At 36.1% G+C, this 18,719-nt stretch overlaps 1 protein-coding gene across 2 annotated transcripts in view; it reads right to left on the reverse strand.

The window, feature by feature from the left end:
- Window positions 1-18,150, reverse strand: part of GLRB (glycine receptor beta) — a 90,808-nt gene extending 72,658 nt beyond the window's left edge. The window contains exons 1-2 of one of the 2 annotated variants that reach the window (XM_003899301.4): window positions 17,916-18,150; window positions 16,068-16,218 (exon numbers count right to left, since the gene is read on the reverse strand). In XM_003899301.4, coding sequence (XP_003899350.1) covers window positions 16,068-16,189 — 122 coding nt within the window. In that variant the 5' untranslated portion in view covers window positions 16,190-16,218; window positions 17,916-18,150. Of the gene's footprint in view, window positions 1-16,067; window positions 16,219-17,654; window positions 17,806-17,915 lie in introns of those variants that run through there. The other variant, XM_003899302.5, reaches the window with a different exon arrangement.
- Window positions 18,151-18,719: the final 569 nt, after the last annotated feature.

Here is an 18,719-nt window from a genome sequence, read left to right on the forward strand (position 1 = left end):
GAGTAATTTGGAAAGAAAGTGACTTCTAAGATTTTGGACATGTTCTGTTTCTAGATCTGTGTGCTGGTTACCAATGTGAACATTTATTAAAGCTTATGATTGGTGCACTTTTCTATATGCATATTATACATACTTTAAAAAGGTTTAAAAATAAATGCCCCAAAACAACTTGTGTTTAATTATTTGGTGTCACATATACAGAGGATAAACACAGGCATAGACAGATTGAGGCAGAAAGGCACAGATTGCATAAAGCAATTAAAAATATGTATTATAATCTTTGATCAGTTAAAACTAAGTCTCCGTAATATCCTATATGAGAAAGTAAATGCCTGTATCTAAAGTTTTCATGGTGGTTTAAAAGATAACTCACTTTTCTCTCTCTGAAGAATTAGTCTATTGCTTTTTATACCTTGAAAGCAGAGCCAAGAGGAACCATATATTTTTTTAATTTAATTTTTTTATTTATTAATTTTTTTGAGACCGAGTCTCACTCTGTTGCCAGGCTGGTGGACAGTGTTGCGATCTTGGCTCACTGCAACCTCTGCCTCCCGGGTTCAAGCGATTCTCCTGCCTCAGCCTCCCAAGTAGCTGGGACTAAAGGCATGTGCCACCACGCCCAGCTAATTTTTGTATTTTTGCACAGACAGGGTTTCGTCATCTTGGCCAGAATGGTCTCGATCTCTTGACCTCATGATCAGCCCACCTCAGCCTCCCAAAGCGCTGGGATTACAGGCGTGAGTCACCGCGCCCGGCCAGAACCATGTATTTTATACTTTGCTTCTTTTTAAGTATGTTTTTGTGATCTTATTATATGCATATATATGCATACAGGCAGCATGGAAAGGAAATAAATCATATATTGTTTCCTGACCACAGTAGCTTAGGAATGGTTTCTTATTTACAAAATTTCCATTGATAGCTAACATCAAAATTATATACTATTAATCAAACTAATGATTAGTTTTTAGGTGTGGTGGAACACACATCTACAAAAAGGAAGACTGACAGATTCTGTGCTCAGAACGTAGCATTCTATTATTTAGAAAGAACTTCAATAAACTTTAAATGTATGTAAAAGACCATAAGTAAACCCAATATGTTGCTTGAAAATGGCAAAGATATGCAAAGGCTAAGCAACAATCAAGAAGAAAAATGTGTTCCCATTGGTGAGGGTAATAACTAAACATAAATATAGTGGCAAGAAAAAACTTGGAATGGGAATCAGAAGACCTAAGTTTAACTGCCATATCTGCCACTAGCTAGCGGTAGGCCATTAGGAAAACCATTTTACTACCTTTTGTGACTACAGTTTTCCAATCTTCCAAATAAACAAGGACTCTGATAGGTACAGTATGACTAAAGAGTTAGCTTTAACCACCTGACTACTACTGACTGATTTTATGACCTTAAGAAAGCTATACAAACATTCTCCACATCCTACGTTCTTTATATATGAAGGCTGAATGATGCTGCTTGCAGTACAGATTCATTGTGAAAAGTCGATGGCTCCCATGTGACAAGCGTAACTCTCACATAAAGAAGTCATGCCACAGATGTTGTATCTATCCCAGCCCTAACACTCTGAGTTTGTGAGGAAAGCTATGGGTAATAAGGTGACCCAGATATTTTCCCAATGATTAGGTTTTCTATCTTTAACTATTAGCTTAAGTAATGGTAAAAATAAATAAATAAATAAACATTAAAAAAAAACCCAAGGGTAATAGCAAACATGCAAAACCACTTTGAACTCTTTAAAAGAAGCTCTACTATCACAAACATAGGTAATCCAACTTGTAGAATATTACAGTTAGAAAGTGCTTTTACATATAATTCCAAATTATACTATCAGAGAAACTCTGTGAAATAGGTAGAGATTCTTATTTCCATTTTACAGATAAGAAAAAATCTTGGAAAAGCAAAGTGATCACTTATTCTACGTCACAAATGTATTAAATGATCTATTCTAAAGTAGAACCTATGTCTTTTTACTCAAAAAATACCATTTCTACCTACTAAAACTTCAGAATAAACTTTTATCTCAATTACCCTAAGAAATCATATTGTTAATGAGTTTATCTTAAAGATCAGGACACTTATCCCAAAGAGAATCATCTGAGGATGCACAATTGGTCAGTAACAGAATCAGCTAGAACCCAAGTCTCCTAAATTTTCAATCCTATACTTTCTGCTCCATATTAATTCAACCAATTTCACCTTAAATGTATTCATTATTGAATTTTTATAGCATTTGATTTTGTATAATGTTAATGGCAGGGAGTTCATAGAGTAGCTGACTTAGCTGGGACTAGAAGGATAAGGAGGGATGTAACAGATTAAGGGGGAAAATGATAGGACAAACTCTAGGAAGAAGTTAAAGAATAGACAACAGAATAGTGTCATGAAGAGATCAGGCTGCCCAGGAGCACCAAGAAGTGCAGCACGGTAGGAGAAGATACTGGAAGTGCACAGCAGAACTGAAAAGAGAAAAGGTGGGCCACAAGCAATGAAGTAAGTGATTGGATATACAATGAGCATCACTCATGTTGACACTATAGAGTAACAATCTTCAAAGCGTGGTCCACAACCACAGGCTCCTGAAGGTACCCAAAACACTTGCAGGCAGTCTGTGGACAACACTTTGAGGAGTGTTACCCAGTGTTACACACTCTGTTACTGTCCACAGAGTCAAAACTCTTTTTATTACAGTAATAATAAAATGTTACTTTTTTCCACTATTTTGACATGTGCACTGATGGTACAAAAAGCAATGGTGGGAAACACTGTTGGTATTTTAGCAGAAATCAAGAAAGTAATACTTAAATGTACTAATAGCCATTGCATTCTTCAACGTCATATACTAGCAGAAAAAAAAAAAAATGAGAATTTTAAAAGACAGTTTCCTAAGCAATGTTCCTTAAGATTTAAAAAAAATATTAATTTTATTAAATGTTGAAACTTAACATCTTTTTAACGTTGTGTGACAAAATGGAGAGTACCCATAAATCATTGTGCTGCACGCCAAACTATGATAATTGTTTCAAAAACATTACTTGAAAATTACAAGTGTAGTTACATGTAGAGATAGAGTGATTGTCTGACTTACTAGATAGACTGAGCTTAATAGATTTCATAGATAGATTGACTAGATAGACATTTTCCATGAAAAGCCATTTTCATGCAACACCATAGAAAAACTGTGGTAACTCAGATTTGAATATTTGGGACATATTTTTCAAAAGTGAATGAAGAGAACCTGTAACTTTGAGAAACACTACTCTATTTGTTGCCAGTGATAAAATGTGAACTTCCAAACAAAAATTGGAATCTTAAAATGAATATTAGCCACCATGAGTTTGACAGCTTTCCAACACTCACAGACATTCCAATGAGATCATAAGTGATATTAGATAGATGTGATTTTTTTTATGTCAACATTTGGAAAATCTGCAAAACCCAGAGAATCAATATTTTCCAAATGATGTTATAAAATCACAACTGGACAAAAGAACCATTCAAAGTGCTAGACAGATGAGTTGATTTTAATGCAACAGAGGACAAAATGTTCACTGATCTGATTTCAGATTTCACATTGCAACTCTCTTGTAAGAAACTAGCACTGGTTACATTTTGGCATGACATTAAAGAACAATATTCACAGTTACAAGGCCATTAAAATACTCTTCCCTTTTTCAATTTTATGTCTGCATGAAGTCATAATGTCTTCACGTACTTCAACCAAAACAATACATCACAACAAACTGAATGCCGAAGCAGATATGAGAATCCTGCTGTCTTCCATTAAACCAGCCATTAAACTGATTTGCTACAGTAAAACAATGCCCCACTTCTCATTAATTTTTTTCTTTTTGAAAATGTAGTTAATTTTCATAAAAATAAGTTATTCATGTTAATATCAGTACAGTTATTTTAAGTGATTTAATCTTTTAAATTTCTGTTTCCATTTGCAATAATGTAATGTCAATAGTAAAAGCCACATAAACTAAAGCTCTCTGTGTCCCTAAACATGCTCCAGGTTGTAGAGGGGACCTTAGACCAACAATTCGAGATCCACTGTTGTAGAGGATGAGCCAAGTAGAGAGGACAGGATCAGGTTCAGGAATCTAGGAAAGTACTGCAATAACAGATTCAAGGTGACATGATTATGACCTGACAGAGACCATAAAAGTAGAGATGAGAAGTAGCTAGATGCAAGAATCATTTCTGAACCATAAACAGAATGAGTAATTGATGAGATGATGAAAGTGAAAGGGCATGAAGGATTTGAAGATGCTTTTGCCATTTCTCATAAAAGGCTGGGTGTAGAGATGGGGAATACAGCTGGGAAAGTCAGTTTAGTATGTTCGGTATGTTAATTTTGAGGTCCAGTAAGAAGCTGAAAATAATTACTTGGAAATCAAGAGTGAAGTTACATATAGAGGTAAAGATATAGAAGTAATCATAGATACCAATAGATATTACCCAGGTGAAAATCGATAAGCAAGAAGCTAAAAGAACTAAGGATGAATATCTGGAAAACCCAATGTGTCAGGAAGGACAGAAAGAAATAGCCAGTGAAAGTGGTTAATCAGCTGTAATCAGAGAGGTGGCTAAAAGGAGCCAAGAGTGAGTAGTTCAGGAAGCCAAATGTGGGATGGGTGAAATCGGAGATTGTTTCTGTTTACAGAAGAGAGTTAGCCCTTAGTGAGTAGTAACAAGGACTTAAAAGAAAGTCACTATATTTGTTTTAAAATAATAAAATTCATATCTTCATTTACTTATTTCTTTGAAACAAGGTCTCGTTCTGCTGCCCAGGCTGGAGTGCAGTAGCATGATCATAATAATGGCTCACTGCAACGTTGTCCTCCTGGACTCAGGTGATTCTCCCACCTCAGCCTCCCAAGCAGCTGGGATTACAGGTGTGCCCACTCCCCATGCTTGGCTAATTTTTTTTTATATTTTGTAGAGATGAGGTCTCACTATGTTGCCCATGCTTGTCCCGAACTCCTGGGCTCAAGTGATCTTCCCACTTTGGCCTCCAGAAGTACTGAGATTACAAGTGTGAGCCACTGGCGCCCAGCCCAAATCTTTAGTAAAAGTAGAATTGTGTCAGGAGTCAGTCTTAATAGAATGATTAAGTGGTACATATTGTTTCATTTGTTGCAATAATGTTGCATGCCTTTTGTAATTTAAGGAAATTCAAGGTAAGTGAAGAAAAGAACTAGTGAATTAGAGCTCAAAAAGTATAGGCCATTTTATCCTACTAGTTGAAGAAACATGGTAATTAACAAAGGGGAAAACCAAGGTTAATAAAATAGGAATATAAAAACTATATATATTTTCTCCAGGTGGGTGACCCTTTAATAAGTTTGTAAGCACTTAGGAAAAATGAGCCAAAGAAAAGAAGAAGCTTTAAAACATAGGAGAGCAGAGTAAGATAAGAGGTACATCTCAGAAGACAGTGGATGAGATGGTATTAAAAAAAAAAAAAAATTCATTTTTTTGCAAAATCAAGAGAAAAGGAGAAAAGGAAGGATGATGCCTCAGGTAGCTTTAGAATGAAAATCAAGAAAGACTGAGGGGGTTCCCATCCAAGGACTTGTACTATTTTCCTTTAAAAATAAAAGTTAAAATTTTATGCTAACACTGAAAGGAACAAGATAAAAGACAGAAACAATGTGTAGAGAGAAATTTAGAGCCTCTGAGGGGTAAGGAAAAGAATTTGGAACCAAAATGAAGACTTAGCCAAGATTAGATCAAAATAAATCAACCAAGATTCTAGATCACTGAAAACATCTACATTTGTACCATTAAGTCAAAAATATTATAGAGATTCCAGACACATAAAAATAGAATGGATAGAGAATATTAAACAATGTTGCAATAAGACCTTTAGATTATTCTGTTAGCCATGCCCATAGTGTCACTGAGAGTTAAACATTGATACAAAGAACACCACACATCCACTCATTAATAGGTAAGCCTTTTCTATTAGGTTATTCTCAGCAATCAGCCCAGGAGCAGTAAACTCCTACTATTGTTTTCTTACATGAGGACTAATAAATGTCAAATGTCTCAAAGTATCCAACATATTTTATTAGCAATTTAATAAGTGTTTCACTGTTATTCCAATCAGAGCTCTAGAAATATTATTTCATATTTACATCATTTCTCAGAGGAGCCATTTGTGTGTACGTAAATTTGAATAATTGGCTTCATGAATTCTAAGTGTAAATTTCCATAAAATACCCATGGTAAAGGAATTCATTTATAAAGGGACCTCAGCTCTCTTTAGCAGAGCAATGATATGTCTATTTCAGGTAGTAGCATGAGGAAAATATGGGAGACTTTTGCAAATATACTTTTTTTTACTGTATTACAGAAATTATTTGCCTTATTTCAGTAAGTCAAATTCCTTAATCTGTGAAAATTTCGTAGGCTAAGAATGCAGACAATTCACCTTCCTCACACCTTACTCTTCTACTTTGGAGTTCAGTTAAATACCTACGTTTTGACAAATCAACTCTGAAATTAGGTTCCCTTTGGAGTTAACTTCTTTAAGAAATAGAATTTTGTGTATTATTTTTCCACTGGTCAGGCTTGACTGGTTAAAAATTGGGAAACAGAAAGCACCAACAAAACACTAAAGTAGTTAACCCTGAATATAAAGTTACAAAAGCAATTGTAAACAAAACCGTATTGTATCATAAAAGATATGGCTGCCATAAATTAATGAATGAATAAAATTAGGAGATACTGAGATCAAACTTTTCACTATACAAATGAGAAAACTGAGACTCAGATTAAGTGACTTATTGAAAGTTATACAATCAATTAGCAAAAATGCTAAAGGAGACACAGTGGTGTTCTTTCTGCTATCTTATTATAAATGCCTTTGCCATCATGATTTAGTAGACATTTTAAAAGTAAATTTTAAATTTAAAAGTAAATTTTAAACAACACACGTTTTACGTCTAAACATCTAAACACAGTCCCAGTGAACCACTAACCCATCAAAAGATTAATTTAGGATTTGTCTATATCATCAACTACCCATTTAATTTCCTTTGAAATAGCAAGCATAAATGGAGCTCTTATGCAAACAATTTTGAAGTAGGGCAGGATATAAAAGTATATATAACCATTTCATCTCAAGTACTTACAATTTAGTTAAAGAGTTAAAACTACACAATAGAGTTCAACTAGAAAATAAAAGACATCATTGTATAAAGAACTAATTCTAACCAAGTGTCAAAACATCCAGTATGCACAGAAAGGATTCCGAGATATCAAGAACAGGGAGTTTAATTTCAGTTTTAATCATAGGCCCGTGAGATTTGGGGCATAAAAAGAATTTTTAAATATTCGTAACTTCCCATTGATGTTATTTGGGTCGTGTCCCTACCCAAGCTATGTTCAGTCACTCCAGCAACAAAGAAGCTCCTAAAGAAACCCATTTTCTCTTTGGACAGTTCTATATCTTCCTTTAATTGAATTTATCTTCCTCTGTTTCTCTCTTTGGTCTTAATTCTGTAACTCGGAGTCAGACAATGAAAGTCTAGTTCATTTTATACGACAACATCTCAAATAGAAGGTAATTACTCTTCTATTCTTTAGAGAAAATAATGCACATTACAATTAATCGAACAGCACAACAGACTTTCACATTCGTGCAAATACCGATCGTGATTCTCCAAACAAACTCACATGTAATTCTAACTCTCATAAATTATGGCAACCAGAACTCAACATAATGCTTCAGGTAATATACTCACCATGAGATTAATACTTTTCTCTTTCTAAACATTGTCTTTCTATCAATATCCAAGACATCAAAGCATTAATAAGTCACAACACTATTAATTCAGATTAATCTTATTCTCAGCTAAAACCTTTTTTTAATGTTTTATAAAGCAAAGTAATATCTAAGATGAGCTCTGAGGGACTAGTAAATCCTAGATATATTAAGCAAGAAGTTGTCATTCCAAACATAAACATGTCCAAGCATACCTAATAGCAAGGGAAGATAGGAACAAGGGCAGATAAGTCTTCCCAAAATAAGAGAGTAGGCTTGGGTATGGCTGACAACTGTAACCCCAAGACTTTGGGAGGCCAAGGTGGGAGGACCACTTGACGCCAGGAGTTTGAGGTTGCAATGAGCTATGATTACACCACTGAACTCCAGCCTGGGCAACAGAGTAAGACCCTGTCTCTAAAAACATACATGCATATATACATACCTACATACAAAATATAAGAGAATTGTTTCACATACATTTAGAAATATAGGTTAGGGAGGCCCTTGAAAATCGAGGTAAGAAGTATGTACTGGAGTTCAAAAACCATCCAGTAATAAGATATTGTAAGTTCTTAAACATAAGAATAACAAGATGAAAATACAGGCTGGGCACAGTGGCTCACGCCTCTAATCCCAGCACTTTGAGAGGCCGAGGTGGGTGGATCACAAGGTCAGGAAATCAAGACCATCCTGGCTCACACAGTGAAACCCCATCTCTACTAAAAATACAAAAAATTAGCCAGGTGGGGTGGCACATGCCTGTAGTCCCAGCTACTCAGGAGGCTGAGGCAGGAGAATCACTTGAACCAAGGAGGCGGAGGTTGCAGTGAGCCGAGATCGTGCCATTGTACTCCAACCTGGGTAACAGAGCAAGACTCCATCTCAAAAAAAAAAAAAAGATGAAAATACAGACGGCATGTTAAGATGGATAGTAATGATAGAAAAGCTAGGGTGAATAACTAGGAAGATATAGTAATACATATGTTAAAAATAAAGTTGGCTGGGCATGGTGGCTCATGCCTGGAATCTCTGTACTTCAGGAGGCCAAGGCAGGAGCACTGCTGGAGCCCAAGAGTTGGAGGCTGCAATGAGCTATGATCACAATACCGCACTCCAGTCTGGGTGACAGAATTAGATCCTGTCTCCAAAGAGGAAAATAAAATAATGGTAAGAGCAGATGCAGTGAAAAAATAATTGAACATGGCAGATACAGCAGATCGTTTTAAGAGAATGTTAGATTCCATTTAAGCTTCATGCCTGGGTAACTGGAATAATAAGGATGCTGATTTCCTTTTGGAAAAAGAAGATCAATTCAATTGATTGCAAAATAACAGCATGCCATTAAAATTGAATTGTTCAATAGGTAATAAGAAAATACATAACTAAACATCAGTGAAAAATTCAATCTAGCTATGTAACAGTAATAACAGGCAATTTTCAATAGTATCCATTTTATAGATTACGCATATCCTTTTCCAATCAGCCTTTCATCTTTTGGCCAATGTCTTTGTCTTGAATATTTCCACTAGGAAGTAAGAAACTGGAATTATACTAAAATCTATTTTGTCTATTAATAAATAGAAGATAAAGGAGATAAAAGAGTCAGAATAGGAAGATGGCTAATATAACACCCAGTCAGCATATGGTGGCATTGGATTATCAATGAATAATCAACAATAATCTACCCTTCTTAGTACATGCAGACTGAAGTACAAAAATGCTATCATTCAATGGTACAATCTCTCTCTGAAGGAGACAAAAAAATCTCATAACAGCATCAAACCATTTACATATGCACACACAATTTTTAGCTTATGAAAAAACCAACAGAAAGAAATCACATTTTCTCAATATACACACAGAATGAGAATAAAAACTAAAAGTTATTTATGCAATTATTTTAAAGCTAGAGTGCCAATAGCTTGAAGGAAAGATAATTTAGAAGGTAAGATAATACCTGCTAACACTACTATAAATAATAGCAGCCCTCAACACTTAAGGGCTTGTTATTAAGCTTTCCAGACCTAAGATATTAGTATGGAACAAAATGGGAGAAAAGAGGTGATATTTCAAATGCAACTTTCAAACATATTAGTTTCACTTATTGTAAGCTATCAAATGTTTGAAATTCAAACAGTCTTCAACAAAAGATAGAAGTTTCCCTAACAGTGGTGGCAACAATAAATGTAGTATGTGACAAGGAGTTGTATAGCTTGGCCAAGTTAATTGTTAAAAAGTGCTTATTATGTCTGCTATGAGCAAAAATAGAAATGGCAAATAATATTCAGTTTCATTTTTAGTTGAGGGAGTTCTGGTTTTTAATCACTGTTATTCAATCAAAAAATCTGAAAGTTTATTTTAGTATGTTCTAGTTCCATATATGATGTATCTACAAATATAAAACCATAAAACTAAGCCTTATAAATTATGGCAGGCATTTATTAGATCATTATATTTGTTATCCTGTGATCATAATTTCTTGAAAATTATAGTAGCTTGACATATTTCTTACTATTACAGCTAAGGTCAGAAAAGAGAAAAGTTTTTCTGGGTTTGAAAGAAATGTTTTAAAAAATATTATTCATGAAATATCAAAACTTAATAATAAGGTTTTTAAATCCTTATTATTAACACACACCAACATATATTTATCTTATGTACTAGAGCTTTCTAAGTGAATTCCCCTAAAATAAAGATATACGTATATAGATAGATCAAGATAAAATTTTTAAAACATAATTCTCTATTGGTCACTTTGCTATTAGATAATGATGAAGCTGTATTCAAATATGATAAATTAGAATCGCTGAATCTTAAAAATTGCACAAGTTGAAATCAGATTCTATCAGTCTCTGGTCTAACCGCCTGTCTAATGCTCAAACTTTCTCTAAAATATGCCCACTAAGTAATTATCCCACGTGCCTGCATACCTCCACTTATCGTGAACTTCACTACATCCCTTCCCAATCAATTACATCTAGGCAGAACTCTTAGAAAGTTCTTAACTTGGAGTCAAAAATATCCCTCCCTGTAGCTTCTATTCATTAGTACTGGTTTTAATTATTGGTGCCAAGCAACAAAGTCTACTTTCCCATCACCATCACAGTTTTTTAAAACTTTGGAGACAATTTTCAAGTATCTCAGTTCCTTCAGCTCTTCCTAATATGACATGATTTTAATTACTTCTACTATTATTATTTCTCTCTCCTGAAAATATTTCTGCACTAGCACAGAGCAGAAATCTCTGTAAACCTTGCTTTAAATACTTCCATTATGTAACATACTTACCATAAAATTAGTAAAATAGTTTTACTACTAAAATAAATAGTTTTAATTTTACTAATTTTATGTTAAGAATATGTTAATTTTAAGAATGTCTTTCTTAAAATACTAAATTGTATGTATGTGTGTATATGTATATATATGAGAAACACTATTCATTTGCCTGATAATTCTTATGTAATATTTTGCCCAAATGTTCTCTGCCAAGCTATGTTTTTCCTCATCCTATACTTACCCAAGTGGCTTCTAGACCAAAGTGCAATTTATTCTTTGACAGTGTTAGACCAATCTCATTTAGCCCTTCAAGATCATATTGGATCCTAATTCTGTCTCACATATTCACTACATGTCTGAGTATCACATAACCTCAGTTTGGATTTTTTCTCTGTATAGTTTTATTTCAGTCACTGACAAATAATTGATTATGATGAGGCCAAAACTGAACCAGGTAACATAATCCAGGATGAAGATGTTCCACTAATTACCTAGCTGCTAACTCACCTAGTTATCCTTATATTGAGACCATATTTCTAAATTTTCCATAGAGATCATGTCAGTCAATTTCAGGTAACTTAACAAAATCCAGATATAATGACTTAATAAGAGATAGTCAAAGATCTTTAGGTTTTTATTCACTTCATTAAATAAATTTGTATTATATGTATATTTTGCACCAAGAACTATGTCACTCTCTGGTGATGAAGTTAATCAAGACACTGCTCTCAAGGAGCTTACAATCTAGTGGGGAAAGCCAACAATTACAATAATTATCATACTATATTATAAACATGAGTGGCAATTGGGGAACTGTAGGGGCACAGAATGTGATTATCTAAATCTCATTGTCAGGATTAGGAAAGATTTCCCAAAGAAGATTTCCCAAAGAAGGGTTTGAGTCTGAGTTAAGTTTGAGGTCATTATGGAACAATCAGATTAAAATGTTGGATGTATGAGTGTGGTGCTCTTCAGAGAGGTAAGGGCTGTATATACAGACATAGAAATCAACAGTAAGTGGCAGTTATAGCCATGAATTTGGATGAGACCCACTGACACAGGTTAACTAAAAAGAAGAAAAGCATTGGCATTTCAGGGAAAGGGAAGAACACTTGCAGAGATGTGAAAGAGCACGGGTGTATGAGAGTTGATGTGTGTGAGGCTTAGGCAGGGGCAGGGGTCGGGATAGGGAAGATACTGCTGGAGGTATCAGAGGCCAGTTCATCAGGAACCTTGTGCGTGGAGCCAAAAAATTTCCACCTTATCTAGAACACTGTGGTGTCCCTAAAAGTGCTCTCAATATTGACATGACCTGACTAGACGAAGGACACTATTGGGAAAACACACAGTAAGGTCAGTGTGGCACATGAATTGATGGAGGAAGGTAAGAAGCAGGAAGGTTGAAAAGGAGTCAATGAAGAGGGTGGGAAAGAGTAGCTAAAGCAATGCCCCACATGGGAATGAAAATGTAAGACGTATTCCAGAGATAGTAATTGACGAATTCTGATGACTACTGAATTTGAGAAGCTAAGGTAGAAAGAGATGGTCTAAGGTGATCCCTAGGATTGTAGTATGAATGAAAAGGTGGAAATGGTGTCATCTGGTGAGAAGAGGAGTTCACCACTCTTTATACAGTGATTGTATTATTCACATGATTCTGAGTACAGGTTTTATCATTCCAAGCTAAATTTGAGTTTCATAATGGGACGGTCAAGTTGAAATGGTGGATGTATGGGTGTGGCACTCTTTAGAGAAATCTGAGCTGTACATAAAGACTCAGGGGGATGGTAACTACAACCATAGATTTCTACAAAATCACTCAGGTAGAAGGAAAGTCAGAGGAAAGACCAAAAGATTAAAGGCAATGTCAAATGTAAGCTGTAAAATAAGAAGGTAACTGTCCAAGGACTTATCTAAAATATTTTTATTAATTTAAAGTTTATTTCTTATTTGTTAATACATATTAAATTTCTAAAGTTTTTGGAAGCAAATTTATCAGATACTTTGTCAATCTGGTACTAGTGCTTCACTTACATATCAAAAAAACAACAGGTTAGAGAAGAGAAACAGCAAAGAGTCCAAGAAAAGTTTATGATCTGACTCAAGCTCAGCATCAATATTAAATCCTAGAATATCAAGGAACTCAAGTCTTTATTTCTCCTACATTTTAAAACATGTTTCCTCTTTTTACACTCTTGGGGGGAAATGTTGTAATAACAGTAAAACTGGAAGATTTCACTCCGGATTGCTGCACATGAACTGCTTATGTCTGTGCACCCACATTGCTTCATCCACTCTACTCAAAAAAAAAAAAGAAAAGTGTAAACAAATGAAAACATCACTGGGCAAGAATTTCACCATCCTGAGGAGTATTAGGGTAATCTTTACTTGATTTCTGGGTTTTGTAGTTTTAAATATTCCTCTTAGTCAAGATGTTTAATAAATAAGCAACTTACATGGGCTAAACAAACTGGATCATTCTCTAAGATACACACAATTTGCATATTGTTTCACGGCTCATTATTATAGCTCAAATTCTTAATCAAGACTTCTGAAAGAAATTTGATATGATAGATCCAATCATAGTCAGGGACAACCCTAGTCTTCTGAAGTTCTTAATTCAGTGATAATCAAATCAGAATTCTTAACAAAATGCACAAATGAAAAATACACAACTCTAGCTCTCCAAGGTACATCCACCTTTTAACAAGCCAAACTTCTGGCAGCATCACATCACAACTGTTCATAAAGCTTGATCTAGTCTCATAATTTTTAAAAATAAAACCTATAATATAAAAATTCAAAGATAAAATTTCTCAATTTTATCGCAACATATCTAAATTACTCAACATATCTAAAATGCTGAGATATGGGCTTAACAGGTATATGTTGGGTCTTCCACTTGAAGATGTCATATTCATAAGAAGAGAACTCTTACTGTTGTACTCTTTACTAAATTTCACTTTGAAAATTTGTCTTAAATAACTATACACACCATAAGCATATACAGTCTACACATAAAGCTATTTAATAATGTAGCTGTGAAAAGAGAATGTCCTCTAAAATACTCTCATAATATATATGGTAGTTATAAGATTTGCTGTTGCCATCTTCAGAATAATTTGATTATGACATTTGATGTAGGACCGGGGGGGGGGTGTACTGGGAGAACAAGAGCCTTATCAGCTTCCTCATACAGAGAAACCCAAGATGGCTTGATTCCATACATAGAATTACGGTGACTATACGACACAGACAACAGTTTGTGTTAATGTGCCAACATTCATCAAAGAAAAAGTAATAGAAAGAATATCTAAAACACGAAGAAGTGTCCTTTCGCTTGAGAAGACTAAGGCCTGACAATGTCCGGTTCCCTAAAATACTAATCTCCAGCTTGTGGCACAAAAAACGTAACAGTGAAGAGTTGAGATGATTGTAGATTGTGGTTATTCCTGAACCTGCCTCTATTGTTCCCAGTTGATACCCAGCTAGGCAGATGGCAAAGGAGGGAAACACAAACATAATTCAGGGCCATTGTGTCATATATACCCAGAAATTTGGCCCTGACATCAGATTGTGCTGCAGCACTAGAATAAGCAGGACTATTAAGGGTGAACATCAGGAACTATCCCTTCAAATGGAGCTTAATTTAATGCTAGACATTATGTGAATCATGATACTGTCTCCAGAATTTTACTCTCACAAATTCATACAAACACCTATTACAAAATACAAATTTTAGTGTCCTTTCTTTACAAAATATACTTCCCAAAATGTACCTTATCTCTTATGGAACATCTGTAAAACCATAACAATCTCTTTTTAAATAATAATGATGCTGGAATAAAATGTTATCTATGATCAACATTATAGGTGATAAATATTAATTGAAGATGACCTGTAATAGAAAGTTAACTTTTGTTCCAAATCACTGCATATATTGCATTATTACCTAAAAGCACATTATATTTTGAGAAAGTTGTTTACTTATATACTATACAATTGCTCTATTTTACTTTCATTGACCAGTCACGTTAATCTTTCCTATTAAAAAAAATACTTGGCCAGGTGTGCTGACCCATGCCTGTAATCCCAGCACTTTAGGAGGCCAAGGCGTGCAGATCACCTGGGGTCAGGAGTTCGAGACCAGCTAGGTCAACATGGCAAAACCCCGTCTCTACTAAAAAATACAAAAATTTGCTGGGCATGGTGGTAGGAGTCTGTAATCCCAGCTACTTGGCAGGCTGAGGCAGGAGAATTGCTTGAACCCGGGAGGTGGAGGTTGCAGTGAGCAGATATTGTGCCACTGCACTCCAGCCTGGGTGACAGAACAAGACTTCATCTAAAAAAAAAAAAAAAGACTCCACACCACAAAACTGTCTTTTGTGATGGATGTGTTGGATTTAGAATTTGTGTTTTCAAGCAATTTCAAATTTAATGACCTGCTTTCTACAAAATATCCTAATTTCCTAATATAACTTATTTACAATTACTAAAATAGAAAATTGATCTATCATATGAATTTCCTTTTGCCTTGCATACATATAAATTGACCTTAAGTTCACAGTTACCTATCTGACTTTTAAATAAAATATTGTTAAATATTTTAGGGTTTTTTTTTTTAATAAAAACTTTTTGAACTGGTATTTGCCCAAAACACAGTATATCAGTATCCAATTAAAGTTGCACAGCACATTTAGCATAAGAAAAAAAGTGACTTTTTCTGCTTTTGCAAACAATGTATAAAAATTATACAAACCTATGGCATGATAAAAAAAAAAAAAAAGAAAACTATAAAACCACCTTGAACACTGGGAATTAATTCTCACATTCTAAACCTCTCTTCACCCTATCATTTTCTGTCTCTGCAACAGATGGATATACATTGTGATACGAAAAGTTTTGTTGATGTGTGTCTTCATAAACCACCTTACTTTTACAAAACACGCAATAACATTTCTCCATATAAGAATATAAGACATGAAGAACATACGATGGGCATAGATACTGCTTCTTTTTCCCCTTCCCTTTCTTCGAAGACTTTTCCTTAGAATAGGCTTCTTCCACCCACAAGGAAATTAAAATTAAAAAGGCAGTTGTCAATAAAAACTTCATCTTGAAAACTTAAATTTCGGAAGATCGATCTACAAGAGAGAACAAGAAAATGTTTACACATATGAAGCAAACGATAACTATATGACTGTTCCTTTAAGGAATATAATCATTACTACCCAAAAGGCAAGTACATTTGTACATCAAATCTTCATTGCTCAGTTCTACGTGGTAATATTTCACAACATATTTAGTATTTTTCATGTAGTATTGGAAAGTCTCTTTTATATAGCAATAAAAGTCAATTTAAATAATGGCACATAGAAAACAAGACCGCCAATGAGATATTATAGGTTACTGTATAAAATTTCTGATTCTACAGCTACACAAAATTATAAATTGATACTGAATTGCACAGTATATCAAAAATATGTTTAGAAAGATACTTGGAAGCATGCTTTAACATAGCGTTAAAATTATTATCTCGGGCTAGTACACTTTTTCTTTTTAAATTTTTATTTTGTTTGAAGTTCTTACGTATAGTTTTTCAAAAACAATGTATTTTAAAGAAAAAGACAATTCTAAGTATTAAAAACCTGACAAATAAAAGAAAAAATCAATATCAAAGAGTTTCACATTCAAAATTCATTGCTTTTTTATTTAAACACATTAAATTGGCGAGCTACCTTTTTGACCCAAAAAGGTGCCTCTTAAGTTAGCTTTAAAGCTTTCCTACTTATTTGCTACTAACATTTACCATCAGAAAGATTACTTCAGAAATTCTAGGTAACATTATATGAAATAAAACAAGTGTTGTTACATTTTTTCCAAATTATCGTCCTAGCTATATTTTGATAATATTTTTCACGCTCAAATTAGAATTATATTCTTGCCAGAGTCTGATGAATAAAAAATAATTAAGCCTCTACTGACACTAGAGAAGTTCAACCTCTTCTGCATCCTTCATTTCCAAACTATAAATTGTTTCTCTTTCATTGTTTTCTGCAGAGTAAAAGACCTGTCATATTCTTCAACGCTAACTTAATACCCATCTCACCCTCATAAATTTGCTTTTCCTTATGGCATGTTTTTCATCTTTTGTTCCCTCAGGATTCTTCCCCCCATATTTATCTTTAACACACACTCGAGGCAAGCCAGAGGGGCTTCTCCCTGGGTACTTTAAATTGAAGACAACAGGGGGGCTCATCAGACCAACAGCAACAACACAAGGTTCTCCTCTGGCAACTTTACAGAATTGGACGCTCCCTTCCCCCATCTGACAGCGGCACCTTCTTCCAGACACCTTTGCCCACAGCAGCAGGTACTTCTCCCACTTTCACCTCCTTGCCTCCCAAAAACGGAGGGCCGGGCCCTCCTAACGGTTCGAAGGGGGCGACAGAGAAATTCAACACTCTGCTCTGTCCTCACCCCCAATCTTTTCAAGGGGCACAGCTGCATAGACTGGAGGATCCTCATAAACAAAACAACGCAAGGAGCACTCCTGGCCAACCTTGCGTTCCCCAATTACCCCGGCCCTCTGCATCCCTCCACCAGGAGCGTCTCCGCGGGCGCCACCGCAGCGGGGACCCGGCTGCCGCGGCCAGGCGCCCAGCTCCCCTCTCCCGCGCAGGGCAGCGCGCCTCCTCCCCTGCACGCCGCAGTGCTCCTCGCGCTCCGCCGCCCCGGGTTTGACCCGCTCTTTCTGCAGAGGCGTCTATTCCCGTCCCCAGACCACCGTCGCCGCCCCACCCTGCGTCCCCTCCTCCTAAGTGGAGCTCCTGGCACTTACCCGGAGGCGCCCCTGCCCACAACCGCCGGGCGAGATCGTGGAGGCTCCCGGCAGAGGTGGCAGTGGCTGCTGGGGGTGCAGCGGGCGCCGAGCGGGGGCAGCTGCGTCCCAGCCGCCCGCGCCACCGCCGAGCTCGGCTGACGCGCCTGCTCGGGCCACGGAGCCTGCGCCGTGGCGCGCCGCGGTCGGGGCCGCTGCGGGGACAGCGCGGGCCGCGCGGGAACCTGGCGACCGCCGGCGTGGGAGGGAAGAGGTGTCCCGACAGAGCAACGTCACGACATCGTCCCCTTCAGGCATTGGAGGGGTTACGGAGCAGAAATGTGCCCCCCCTCACTGCTTAGGGGACTGAAGGAGTTGGGGACGAAGGGCGGGAATGATAGTGTTGGTACAAAAAGAAAAAACCTTTCAAGGAGCTGGGATTGCTTAGGGTCAGCTTTTGACCACTAGCAACAAACAACAACAGAACAACAAATGACCTTCTTGGGTCAAAGCGAACAAAACACATTTTCTGTCATTTCATCATTTGCCTGGAATCCAGACATCCAACTTCATCTCCGGGTCTTCCAATTTCTAAAAGCCTTACCTTTCTGAGCAAGCTTAAATTGGTCAAAATTACTGACAGTAGAGTCATACAGGTAATACTATTTTTAACATGGGTTACATAATTAACATGTGTATAGAACTTGACAGTTTCAAAAAAGCTTTCACTGGCCTTATCTCCTGTGGACCTCACCACATTCCTGGGCAAGTTTTGTCATCCTTCCACTTCTGTAGATGAAGAACCTGAAACTCAGTTATATTAAG

Source organism: Papio anubis, chromosome 3, assembly GCF_008728515.1.
Source record: "Papio anubis isolate 15944 chromosome 3, Panubis1.0, whole genome shotgun sequence".
In the NCBI taxonomy this organism is placed as follows: Eukaryota; Metazoa; Chordata; class Mammalia; order Primates; family Cercopithecidae; genus Papio; species Papio anubis.